This window comes from Rhinolophus hipposideros, assembly GCF_964194185.1.
Source record: "Rhinolophus hipposideros genome assembly, chromosome: 16".
Lineage (NCBI taxonomy): Eukaryota > Metazoa > Chordata > Mammalia > Chiroptera > Rhinolophidae > Rhinolophus > Rhinolophus hipposideros.
In genome coordinates, this window is record NC_138062.1 from 4,260,291 (window position 1) to 4,274,592 (window position 14,302).

General features: G+C 39.0%; 1 protein-coding gene across 14 annotated transcripts in view; it reads right to left on the reverse strand.

The window, feature by feature from the left end:
• The window catches only part of TNIP3 (TNFAIP3 interacting protein 3), a 114,064-nt gene that overhangs the window by 30,142 nt on the left and 69,620 nt on the right, over positions 1–14,302 (reverse strand). For 12 of the 14 annotated variants that reach the window (XM_081075715.1, XM_081075711.1, XM_081075705.1 and 9 more), the window contains 5 exons: positions 10,257–10,376; positions 7,347–7,472; positions 6,165–6,215; positions 5,231–5,329; positions 2,392–2,452 (listed from right to left, as the gene is read on the reverse strand). In XM_081075715.1, coding sequence (XP_080931841.1) covers positions 2,392–2,452; positions 5,231–5,329; positions 6,165–6,215; positions 7,347–7,472; positions 10,257–10,376 — 457 coding nt within the window. Of the gene's footprint in view, positions 1–710; positions 1,803–2,391; positions 2,453–5,230; positions 5,330–6,164; positions 6,216–7,346; positions 7,473–10,256; positions 10,377–14,302 lie in introns of those variants that run through there. The other 2 variants (XM_081075713.1, XM_081075717.1) reach the window with 2 other exon arrangements.

Sequence of the window (14,302 nt, forward strand, 5' to 3'; positions counted from 1 at the left end):
GACAAGAGTGATTTCAGAACTTCGGCCAATTCTCATGGCCTGGCTTGAACTTTGAAATAGCATCAGCTTTGGAACCTAAAAGAGGAGCAATAGGAATCCCAAACGAGTAGATTTTTGAATAAGGAATTTCTTTCTGCGGTGTCCCCTAGCCATAGTCAGCTCTCATCCCTGCGGCAGACATGTCACAGTCAGCTGCAGAGTTGTGTTGGGAGGAAAAGGACAGGTTTCAAATATATCCACCAGGTCAGTTCAGACCAGGGCTGCCCAGGAACAGATTAGTTCCTAGCATATTACCATGCACGTAATCTTACATAGTGTGAGGTCTTTCACCTGTGATATTCTCAATGTCCAATGAGTAGTACAAATTGTATATGCTATGCATTCATAGGAAGAAGAGATTATTGGGGGTTAGGCACTTGTCACATAATTTATCCAAGTTAAACCCCCATTCTCATTTTTATATCTATTGTTTTAGAAAATGTTAGCATAGTAAGAGGGGTAGGTTTTCAAGGGCCTTCAAAGCACAGATTTTGGAGTCCTATGTACTTGGAATTTAATCCCAGACCCAATTCTTACTAACTGTGGTTTCAGCATGCTGCTGCAATTCTCTAAACCTCAGTTTCCTCATTTGTAAAATGGTACAATAATAAAACCTACTTTATAGCATTGTTATAAAGATTAAAACAATATTTTAAAAATACTTAGTACATAATAGAGGATTATTTTTTTATTTTAATTTTACATCTGTAGACACTATTGCACAGCATGTTTATATATCACAAAGCTCATTATATTTCTTCCAAAATACACAAAAATCAGTAGGTCTCATACACTAACTATACAATTCTATTTTTGCATATTTTATTTAGTTTCTGATGGTCATCTCAATTCATTTCTATTTTATATAATTACTAGCTTCTGTAACATAGGTCCAGGAAGAACCCAAGGGTGATATATAGATAGCCTATGATATTACTGAATTCTTTTCTGAGTAATTGTATTTTCTACTGATTAAACTCCAATTCTAGGAGAAAATACCCTTAATATTAATTCCATACCAAGATAAAAAGGAAAATTATAATTGGATGGCAACTCAGCTATTAACAACGATTGATGCAACAATCATTTTGCTTAATAGTATGCCTTTCTAATAAAAGTTCTCTGTTACAGCTGGAACCTAACAACTTCATTAAAACCAATGTTTATATTTGTAGTAGAAAGAAAAAAAAAAGAAAATCCCGCATTTTTCTGATAAATACCTAGACACTTTATTATAGTGTTCTCATTTTTTTTCCTTTCTTCACTATAATGCTACTGTAAGCTATGACCTTTGCCACTCTTTTGTACAGCTGTCCAGGTTGTGTACTGCACAAGTTTAAGAAGCCCTATTACACAGACTACCATGAAAAGCCCTTGGACTTGTGAGGTTCACAACCTGACAAACTGCATGTAGTATCCCTGGATCCCTACTTCTACTCCGTAATGGACTTCTCATACTGAAAACTAGAGTTCTGTGATCTCAGATCCGAACTAAGTAAGATCAGATTTCAAATACAGCCTAAAGTTGGAATATGGCTCCTCTTCAGCTTTCCTAGATAGATTCAAATCTCTGGAAACTAACAACTGAGAGTCACGGGTTGTGTGTCGTATGAACTTTTAAACACATACCAGACATTGCAGACTTGATTATATGTGAGGAGAAGAGAAGTGGTATTATGGTTCAAGCCCAGTAGATACACCCCCCTCCTGGGTGGTCGGTCTCACGAGACCATAGAAACAAGCAGTAGAAAGGATAGCAGATTCTAGAAGGAAGGAGGAGAATGGTAAAGCAGAAAAAAAAAAAAGATAAAAGAGTACTGTTAGTTGTGAGCACTTTATAGGTGACTTTTTAGTTTTTCCAGCATGCATGGAGGTGGGTGTTGTAGGCAACCCTGGCCTAAACTTGGAGTCTGACATTTAGTCATTAGGGAACAAGTTCTGAGCCTTCGGTTTCCTCTGTCTGTCTGCCAGTGACATTTAAAACATCTGTCCAGCAAACTCAACCTGGAAGAGTGGTGGCATCTGGTTTTTATGGCAGAGACACAGAGCCTTGTTGTTGTCATACGGCTCTGCGTCAAGTTTTCGTTTCCAACCCCAGATGGAATACTGATGCTGAAACTGGAAAAGGAGCTGGAGCCAGAGCTGAGACCCATGCACTTCTGCATTCCAGCATTTTCTTTTGCTGAAGGACTTCAATGTAACCCCAGGTGCGTCAAATTAGAGTTGTGTATGCAACACAACTTTGTAGCAGGCCGTCCCCGAATACGAATGAATGTATGCTGAGTAAACATCCCCCAAAGATCCCATGAAAATGTAAACATGAAAAAATGCACAATACAGCTGTGGTCTTACCATTCGCCTTGTGCTGCACATCTGGCGGAAACTGGTCAGGAGCGTACCACGGATAGTCTGGCTGTGAGGAACAATAAAGCATGATTATAGCAAGATGAGCTTCCAACAAAAGAGAGTGGCACGGTCAGAGTAGAATTATACTATGTTGCTTTCATCATGCAGGCAACACAGAGCCTTTTCTGGGCCAAGCTGATGGTCAGCCTGCGTGGCTCTGTGACCACCTCCCCACCCGCCTCCTAAATCCACTCTGCTCAGCCAGAATTTCTACCACTTTGGGGTTGTGGCATATTTTCTTTTTTCGAAACAGATGTGTTTTGTATATCTGCAGAAGTATAAACACGTGTGTAAAACTTACTATAGTCCATAAATAAAACAAAGCCATTTACTATCAACAGACTCTGTTTAAAACCCACACACAGGAGGCAACGGGAAGACCAGGATAAAAATGACCAGTTTAATGGTTTCTATTGGTTTGAGGAAGAACTCTAAGTCTCGGAGTGGGGACATGGCTTACAGAGCTGGTAGGGCAGGGCTGTTCTTTCCCTGTGTGCTGTTTCTGCAGAACCCAACCTCTGATGTGCTCAGATAGGTTAGACTAGAGAGGCCAGGAGACAAGTGAATAGACTTGGGTTTTTCTCTTGGGATTTTCTCCTAGGTTTACATCAGCTAAGAACTTCAGGCAACATGTCAAACAAATTCCATTGAACAAATCAGAAGCTATAGACCTGAATTTCAAGATATAGTTCCAAGGCCAGTATTTTTGTACTTAACCACTTGGAACAGAGCAATCTCAGCTTTACCTGCCCACGAGGTTGCTCTGTCTTCTTATTCCAAAAGCTTACATCTGCCTCCTACTTCTCCCCAAGTCACAGAGAATACAGACCTTCCATTCTCTTATTCAACTACCTCCTGAAAATAACTGGGAAAATTTCTCTAAGTATGAGCCAATAGGGAGCATTTGTATGGCTGCTAAACCAGTGAAGGTAGCCTAAAAGTTCAATTATCTGACAAGATACTAAAAAGTGCTGCATTTAGTACAGCCTGACCCCACTTTAACCCCGCCCCCCACAAGACACCTAGGCTCTTGGCTCCTTTTGGGGCACTAAAGAGCTGCAACAGGAAATGAGATCATCTCTGCTTTTTCATCTCATTTATTTTTAGATGTTTCAAATAACATGTAGGGTAAGTGACGTGAGCTTCAGTGTTATATTCCAGGAGAGTTGCCAAAACAAGGTGAATATACTGTAATTTTACAAACACTATTGCATGTGCCTTCATTCAGACTTAGAAGTAAGCATAAAACACTCTTCTAAATTAATTCTGGGACTTTGTAAATTCTGCTGTTATACTGAGATTTTGTTTAATTGGATACTGTTTGAAAATGTAGGACATTATACATGGCTTGGAATCTGTTTTCACATACAAACCTGTATTTGTTGATAATTTTACATAATCTGGACTGCCCCACCTCTTGTAATTGTTAGGGAAAGTTTGGTGAGCTTTCATAGTAGGTGAATTTCTACCTTTTTTACATTTGAAGAAAATAGTCATTTATGCTTCTAGATAAAATTGAATGATTCATTGATTTTATAGTTACTATAACAAGAATATTTCTCCAATTCTTCCATGTGTAGGAACTAACTTCTAAGTAAATTTCTATCTCTTTATATTTCCCACTATATTAATTTAATTCTACACTCTGTAAAAAAAAAAAAAAGTTTCAAGGAATATCAATCCACATTTGGTGATTCTCAGAAATGTTTCTGTAAAGACTGGACAGTAAGCAAACAAGTACAGGAAAAAAAAAAGAAATGGGAGAAGGAGAGCATACAGAAACAGCAATTGGCAAAAACAAAAAGCCAAAATTCTCAGCAATGTGCTTTGTCACACATCAGGGTCAAATAAGAGCTGCTCATTAAATTCTGACATCCTTAAAGCACCCAAAGAGTCATTGTCTCCTCCCTTGGGAAAAAGGCTTCTACTATAAAAGTATGAGAAGTTTCAGGTGACCAAGAGAATCACGTTCTCTGTGGGTGCTTTTAGGAAAATCCAGTTAAAATCTCAGACTCTGCATAATTAGAAACACAGTTAATAAAAATGGAGGAGGGGAGTTTTCTGAGAAAATCCAAAGCAGGAAAACGCATAATTTTTTGTATTTGTATAGGGATTCTGTCTATGTAGGCAGAATAGGAGGTAGAGACAAACATCCAGACTGGGTCGGGAGGGGCCGAATATCGCTACCCAAAAGGAAAGGAGGGGCGCTTGGGGTCTTCCTTATTCAGGTTCACTGTCCAAACCAATTCCACTCATAAATAATTGCTCCACTGTTCATTTCCTTTTGCCTGGGTAGACACAGCCATGGAGAGCAACTAAAGTGGGTCATTTTTTCTTGGATCCTTTAAGAATATCCTTTCAGTTGGAAAATGTCAAAAACTATTTTACACAGATGTAGCGATATCCATAGTAATTCAGTATAAGTTTACAACTGAAAGAGGAATCACCCAGACTGCTTTTGCTATGTTCACTTTGCTTTGCATTACACATAAAACTGTCCTTTTGGTAGAACCAGGTGTGTCATTAAAAATGACCCATATAAAATGCGTTTGTTCAAGGAATGATAGCTCAATTGGATACCTTTCAGTTAACTTGCTCATGTGTCTATGTGTCCTGTGAATCAGTATGTATGTGGACCACTGTCACCGCAAATTAGGGGCTGAGTTAAAATAGAGGCTTTTTCTGTAGACAATATTATGTACCGAAATTCTGGAGACAGACATGATCGGACCTAAACAGAATACTAAGCAAGCACTTCTTTGGTGAAGCGAGAGTTCTTACTTACCAGGTGCTTCTGTAGCTCCTGCACAGCCCGAGGGCCAGGGGGTCTGCATGGATCCCGCAGGTGGGGACCCGAGCCGCAGTTACAGGTTGGATGACCCATCTGAGGAGAGCAAGGCTCATTCACTGGGAGCGGGTGCAAATGGGGAATCACAGATACTTGCTTTAGACAACTGCAGGTTTTGTTTAAATCTCAAGGGTTAGCTTAAAAATCTGGCAGAATCCTAACTCAGAAGAGTGAACTCTCGACTGATACAGACGAGCTCACAGGCCAAATTCTACTTAAGGCGACGCCATAATGATTTTTCCATTTTGAAGAAATTAGACTTGAAAGGTATGTAGAGTTAACTGTATGTTTCTGAGTTATCTTCACAGAGAGAGTCCTCGCTTAAGAAGAACCAGCTATTGAGCCATAAAATAAGTTATCTTACATTGCAGCCAGAGACCCTTATGGCACAGCTAAAGTCCAGAGAGGAAATGATAGTCATTCCTTAAGCTTGGGGAACCGATGGGGGAGAATGCATCAGTGCCCAAGGAGATACGCTATTTTCTCACTGGTGTAGTTTTCAACTGTAAATTGTGTAAGCAATGATGAGAAATACCAAGGAAATGTACGTCCCAGTGTTTGTGGGTCCGTGAAGAAATCTCGGTGTGAACACGCACTACTGCTGTACTAAATGCACATTCTGCAGAGCCTGTGTTTTTCACGTGTGTGAGGCTGAGAGTCCTTGGTGGCTGGCAAGCACCAGCTAGCCACTGACGTTTAGTCGACAATGAAAAGCATGGCTGTGCTAGGCCATCTGTGGCAGGGCAGCACATGCCTTTAACGGCGACCCTGAGGAACACCTGTACTGGGAGCAAATGTGTGAGTGAAACTTTAAGTTGCTGTTTCAACCCTGACAAGGGGGCTTGGTGAATTTAGAGAAGGATCAACGTACCTGTTTCAATTGCTGTTCCAGTTTTTCCTTCTCCATTTGGCAAGTTTTTATCTAAGGACAAAACAAAGACATTTGTTTATCAAAAACAGTTCCACGGTTAGTTCTAAGGCTGCTCTTGACCCAGAAGCCCAGAGGTGTGGCACTGATATGAGTGACACCAAGGGAAACAGTGAAGTTTAGGATTTTCCAGACATGCATTGGTTCTATCGTGAATTTCCCAAATGAAGTTTGGGGAGTTGGAGAGTTTTCAATTGTTATTCCAATTTGTTTGGGGCCATTACAATTCGTAGTTTTAGGCTGATATACTTAGATGTACAGTATAATACAGACATGGACACACATGTGGATATAGAAACAGTTTCCATGGCTTATTCATTGTAACTGGAATGGGTCAGCCGTACATTCAAAGGCCTTCACAATGTCACGTTCCACAAATGTCACAGCGTGTGCCACAGCAATTTCCCATTTATTGAAAGGCACTCCATGATTTTATAAATGAAAAATTTTGTAGTTTCTTTTCTTTTCTTAAGCCAAAATGCTGTGAGCTACATTTTCCTCATTAACATCAATATGTACCCATAATGGCAATTTCCTGAGTCTACTTTTAAAATAATCTATTGCACTTGATTTTAGTGTGCTTACATTTAATATTTTTGATTCCAGTAAGCTAACATTATCTGCCTTCCTTGGGAGTACGCCACTTACGTTTAATCTGGGAATGCACTGAATAAAATTCTTCGTTTTGTTAGATATAGAAATGACATTTAAAACTATATATGTTTTTGGAAGATAAGAACATTGCAACATAGCCCTTCAAAGAAAATGACAAGAATTTAGAAACCCTTCACTGTACTGGAGAGTTCTGGATTTGAATTGGAGTATTAGGTAGTTCAACTCCTATTCTACCAAGATAAATATTATGAGAAAAAGATCAAAAGAATTAGACTTCATAAAAGACTTTGGAATCCAATTTCTTAGGTAACTCCTTAATATACTTAAGTTAAAAGAAATCTCCAGTCATTTTCAACTCCTTACAAGATTGTTTAAGAGTGATTTCATCCCAGGTGCTAACCTCTCAAAAAAAATCCAAAGTCAATTAACAAAAGCCAGAAAGACTTTTTTCTTAAATGAGAAAATAAAATACATCTGTGGTGGCAAAGATTATTTTGTTTTGACTTATACCTTAGACTTCAGTTTGTTCAACTGGGATTGAGAAGTTTGGTTAATTTGCTGTAGCTCCTCTTTCTCTTGATTAAGCCTTTCTCGGTCTGATCGTTCCTTTTGGAAGTCTTCTTCATATATTTGCACCTAGAAAATAATAACTTGCTGTTACTGTTAGTTTCCTTTTATCTTAAGCCATTTAAATGATGCAGGTGTTATTTGGGCTGTTCCATCGGAGGCTTTTCTATCCTCTTTTCATATTTCTTCATGGTGGGGCTCCATCCTAATACATAGGACTACAGCTGTATCTTTTGTTTTGTTTAGAATGACAGTTCTCAACTTATTCCTCCATGAGCATGTATTAGGAATTCAGAAGTAAAGTAACAACATAGATATTTATACAAAAATTCCCCTCACCCATTATTCTGCTTCATGTTCCATTATTGTGATGACCCTGCCCCCCCCAGTGTTAAAACATGTCACTATTTTGGAGCAAGTCATCCATCCCCAACAAAAGGCTTTGATGTACAATACTGCTTGGAGTTCTAAAAGTTACTGACAATAGCTATGAAGTGAAGCCACTCCATACTGACATGCCAGCGTTTTCAAACATAAATTATTATGAGCTGAACACAACATAGAAATGAAAGGCTCACATATGTGGAAAAGCAAAGCATAATCATTAAAAGGTTTTCACAGGTGTTTTCCCAGGAATTTGGAGGGTGTATATCATAAAAAAGAAATAGTGATATTTAGTGGAACACTTCCCCACAGATAGTCCAAATATTTAAGAAAAGTAATCACAACAGAAACAAAAACATTTAATTATTGTTGTTTTTAATTAGTGTGGTGTTGACTAACGTCTTGGAGACTAGTATGTGGAACCAAGAAAATAACTGAAGCAAAGGAATTCTTCTGAGCCCATGATTTAAATTACAACTTGCATTGGAATCCAGTAGCTGAATTTTTGTCTGTTGACACTAATGTACATGACACCTTCATCAAAAACAGTGCAACACATTTTAACTAGAGGCTTATCAATTTTAAGTCAACAATAATACAACAAAACATAATGGGCAAGACAGGAGGAAATTAAACATTTCGTATAGATCTAGATGCAGATACACATATTTATTTTTTAAGGCTTTATTCACCAAAGTTGTAAGGAAACTACACCCAGCCAAGCGGACATTTTGTTTTTATTTTGTTTTTTTGTTTGAGAGCTGAGGTTCAATTCCAGACACAGTTAAACTAATGCTCTGTGAACAATTATCAGAGACATTTGAAATGGGAGAAGAGCGTCTGACGAGAGCGGGACACTATCAAACACAGCGCTGACAGTGAGGTCATCACTTAGTCAGCTGACTATGATTGTAGCTCAGCTTCTTTGTGAGTTTAAATCCTTCAGTGTTTCACGTGGCCCTTGGTGATGTAATGATTGTGAGTGCCCAGTTAGAAATGTGCATGGTTAAAATGTATATGCAGGAAGTTAGCCAAAGAGCCACACAGTAACTAAGAATATGGATTCTGATTTGTTGTTGGGAATTATGACAAAACGGATACCTGTCACTGTGTGCATCACGTGTGAGCGGCACCATCCCTGTAAAGGCCGTGTGTAATGGTTACTCTCTCGTGTATGGTGTACATTATCTGGGAGCATCACAGATGACTCAACTGTCTGAGCACAAGTAACACTTTCTCCAGAGGAATCCTGGCTCATGCCAGTGGTGCTTTAGGGGCTGAGGATTTGACAGAACTTCTGCACTGAACTCTACTCTCACTTTCTGCATGGGGTTATATCTAAGCTATGTATTTGATCCTGGATGTAATGAGGCAGATTATTCAAATGAGGATCATAGAGAAGAAAATCCAACTTTGCCATGAAGCGCTGAGGATATTTTATGTTTACAGACAGGCTACTTCCTATGAAGTACTAACAATAAGCAACAACAACATGTTTTGCTCAATTCTTCCATGTTTTGCACCAAGAATCCTTGTAATTGGCACTTTCTCAGAGCAAAACAGCCAATAAATCATGCCCGGAGATATCAGAAAAATAATATTTTCCAGGCCTTTGTTCTATGACATCCTCTTCCCCAAGGCTAATGTATTACTGACACTGTGTGTGTGCTTCGGGGTTGGACATCCTATACGTATCCTGTATTGGTCCCTATCACCATGACCCATTGCAGCCCGTCACCTACATTGTTGGTTTAACCTCTGACAGGAAAGGAGATGGGCATGGGTGGCCCTTAGCCGGGCCAGCTCTAGCTGGCTGACTAAATGTAGACTCGGGTTGTGTAGGCAGTGCTATGTCCCCACAGCCCTATGCTGCTGCTACGCACAGAAACTGAGAGGTCATCCTTTCCTCTTGCTGTTCACTTGGCAACAGGTCATGAGGTTGGATGAGGAGGGTGGAGGAGTCTGTGCATAGTAACTTGTTAGGTGCCATTCATAGATGGGGTAGGTGAGCAGGGCTGGCTCTTCAGTGCTTATGATCAGTGCAGAGTATTCCTTTAAAACTACCCTCGTCGTTCAAAGGTTGGAGAACCAGAAGCTACAGAATAACAGCCCTGCTGCTACCATTTTCTGAGAAGGTCCAGAGATTGAGTTAATAATATTTGCAAAATAAATCATGTCTACCGGAATCTCTCTAGACCCAGGGCTAATGGAACATCACCGAAAAGGTCATTAGTATGCCCTTCTTTTACCTATGGGATCTTGGGCAAGCCATTGGACCCATCTGAAACTCAGTTACCTCTTTCATCAAGTGTGAGTTGGACTAGCTGCTCTATATTCTTTCATCGTGCTTTAAAATGAGATGGTTCTAATCAAAGGAAATGCAAAACCCTTTGATGCGTGTTGAAAAGCAAGACTTTCAACAATATGAGTATCTAACAGCACGTGATCACACCCCCTTCAACTTTTCACCTGCTGTTTGAGAACTTCCATTTCTGTTCTCATCTCCTCGTGGCTGCACTCCTTTTCGGACTTCCCCAAACAGTCCTCAGGAAATGAAGAACACTCGATTTTCAAGGCATCCTGAAGAGCCTATGTTATAAGATAAGGACACTATTGATCTAAGAGTTACATCATATGAATTTCTCCATAATTATCACAATCATCTGAAATGCACCAACAAGGTAGAATTTCCTTTTTAATGCTACTTTCATGTCTGAATGACTTTCTTCTTTCTGATGTTCTAGCATGTATTATTTTTTCCCAGAATCTGTCTTTTCTCTACGATAATGCTTATGTTATTCAACTCTCATTGTTATTCAGGAAGGCTTTGATGTGGGGCCCCCTTCCACCTAACCAATCATGACAGGAAAACATATCTATACCTTTTCTCTAGATTCTCTGCTTCTGTCAAATATATACTCTATCAGTAAAGCTCAAAATTTAGGGAGCATCAGAATCACCTGGAGAGGTAGGAAATAAGCCTATCTCTGGGCACTGCCACCAAGAGCCTGGACCAGTAGATCTGGGAGTACCGTCTGAGAATCTGCATTCCTTAAAAGCTTCCGCTGCTGGTCCCTGATGACATTTTGAGTAACATTCTGCTATATATCCATACCCACAATGGGAAAGAGGGAAACCCACAAAAATGTGAACCCAAGCAGACTCATATCATTAGATCTTTTGTACTACTCACCTGCCCTGTCCTTCTCAGCATACCATGGCCTGGCCTAGCCCAAATCATGCAATTCTCCAATATGACACTCATTAATTCATACAGAGTGGAGAAGAGTACTCTGCTTTCCTGACGCTCAGTACAGCTTGGTGTTTTCACCATGGGGTGAGGAGGTGAAGGAAATAAGAGACACTAAGTTTTGCCAACAAGATTGTCATCCTTACTCATTAGCCCATGATACTCTTATGTAAACTATATTTTGTCAGATCCTAAAAATGACATCACCTTTATTCTGAAGATCTTTGGTTCATGATGAGTTCAATATAATGGCTGCCACAAATTGTGACAGAACATACCTCATCCTGGGGTATTCTCTGAGCCCCCATACAACATAACTGCATGCTTATTTTCATCTGAATCCTTTATACAAATACAAAGGTTCACTTTCAGAAGTTCAAGAATTCACTTCCTCTTTATTTCTTTAGTAGCTTCAATGATGTTCTTTTGACGATACGATTAGTAGCTTAACTTCCCTGCATTATACTATACAATGTGGTCATAAAGATAGGAAAAGAAAATCAAAATTACAATCTTGAATATGTGTAGACAGACTAGGAATTTCCTAATGAAATGTCTTAAGAGTCCACAGATACTGTCTAGCCTGATGTAAATACCCTTTTTCAGGAAGTTGTAAGAGAAACAGAATTCTTTTCTTCCACTAGGAAGAATTTAAGGAAACAACAAAAGTTGTTTACTAACTTATGTTTTTGTCAAAATTTGTTGCTAAGGAATATGTCTAGGAAGTATCATAATAGTTATAATTTGTTAAAATGCGTTAGTAGTAGTAGAGAATCTAGGATGGATTAAGCCAAATGAGACAAGACAATCACATAGGCTAGTTCCATATCCTACACCTACGAATAAACTATTTTTGTGGGCCTTGTTATATTTGAATTTCCTGGTCTACCTTTCATGGTATCCAGGCTTCTAGAAATTTTGCAAGTGAGTCACAACTGCAAGATGAATCTAATAGACATTTATTCTATCTTGGGGTTTTCCAACTTCCTTGAACAAACACCTGTAACATATTCTAGAATAGTTATTTACTATCAGCACAGATATAGTGCACAGGTCCTCCCATTTGACAGTGGTCAGACTTCAGACAAATCAAGTTTGCCCATGGGTGGCACTGGCTGACTAGCCGCAGGTCATTTCTCTCACTTGGTTAACCATCTGGCTTCTCTTCAAGAACTTGACAAAAACAATGCCCTTGGGTACTTCCTTCAAAGCAAATAAGTTGAATTGAGGACACACAGTTGTGTGAACTTCTGAAAACCATATGTTAATTACTAAGCTGACACGCTACAAATTTCTGCTGAGTGAGTGGGTCAGCAGGCGTGGGTTTGTGCAAGAAGAGTAGGCCCCGGATTCCATGCTGTGATGGATGGTGTGCACAATCCGCTCCCCAAATCAACGTTTTGAATAACTTCTATCGATTCCAGAGGTAAAAAAAATAAAAGAAAAATCTACTGTGTGAATTAGTAAACTAGAATAATAGTTTCTTACATTCCATTAGCCACTAATACATGTGCTAAATGAGAAAACACTTATAACTCGTTATTGTATATGTTTTTTACGTGACAGTTTAAGGTACAGACGTGTGGGATGAAATGTTTTCCGGCTCAAAGCACTCTTGTATTTTTCCTCACTACTCATAAGTAATGTGTCATGCCTGTTAACCCATGAATCTTATGTTCTCATAGGTCCAGAATTGGCTGTTAAACATCTTATGTACTAGCTAATTAAATTCATTCATTCGTTCATCCATTCAACAAATATTTAAGGACATATTGTGAGCAGAGCCCTGTTCTAGGCATTCAGGATACAGCACTGAATGAAACAGAAAAACTCAGGGCCACATTACACATTGTCTTTTTGAGTTCCTTCCTCCATATAAACTTATATTAAAATTATATTTTATAACTGCATTCTTAGAAAGATGAGTATAGTAATGTTAATATGAAAACATTTTTTCAACCTACAAGTTCACTTTTTCTTCTGATTTTAAGAGAAATTAAACACATCCGTGGGTCCGTAGAAGTGTTGAGGGCCCTGGACACTGGAGAAGTAGGCCCTGCAGAAATCCTACCCACATGGAGCTTACAGTCAAGACTGGGAGACCAGAAACAAATCAGACAATATATATGAGACATTAAACAGATGTTAGATAGCAGTAAATTCCAAAAAATAAAAAGAACTTAAAACAGGAATTACTACAAGTGGAGTATGTAATTTCAATAAAGATCTGAATTTTACTCTAATTTTTCTCATTGAAATTTCATGATTATAATCACAGGACTTATAAAATTAGTATTTGGCTTAACTTTTTAAAACTTTCTGTTGACTAAACACAGACACACAAAAATGAAGGCTGCACATGGACATGAGCAAAACACAGAGTTCTTGGCTGTTCTAATTTCCACAGGCTTAAATCTTTGTGCGTATGTTAAGAGAGATGCATTAGACAATAGAAGAAAACTTATCAAACAAAATGTCAGAAGTGGGAGGGGTTTCAAATGTAATCTCAACTAGTGTTAGTTCCTCTCATTCATTTGTGGAGAATTTCCAGCTGAGAATAAAATGGAAAAGATACATATTTGCCTTGAATTTATATCTGTGAACATTGTTTCTCTCTTAGAGGAGAGAGAAGTGCACAGTTTATGAAGTCAAACTCCACTTCCCCATTTTCTGAGTTCAATGAGTTCAATATAATGGTTCAATATGATGGCCATTATATTGGCCGTTATAGAATAACTTGCCCTGCCAACAGCCCGGACATTGCATTGCATTTGTGAAGCACTCTTACACAGGCTAAGACCTGACACCCTGGGGATCCTTAAATGACACCTCTGGACACTAGTTAACTACAACATAGCACAAAATCTAAAATCCGGGCACGGAGCACATTTTCAGGGCCCATCATCTACTCTTGTTTTAGAAGATAATTTCTGTTACTTTGGTCAAGAAATATCTAGGTTGAGAGATGCATATCTCGATTTAACCATGTGTGTCAAGGATTCTTATGGTCCACTGATGACATGACTCTTGGAAGAGTCAACAACAACGGATTTAATGCTTTCCCTAATCCTTTCCCCTCAAAAAGTTAGCTGTTACTGCAGAACACACACACAGACCCCGCAGACACACAAATGTGTGCACATCCCAGCTAGTCTGCATTACTCAGTGATGGTTTTAAAGAGCAGCCTGTTTCCTCAGGAAACTTGTGTGGTTGACCAAGAAATACGCTATTGTTCACAAGCTCCCGCTTGCTTTATGTGGTTCT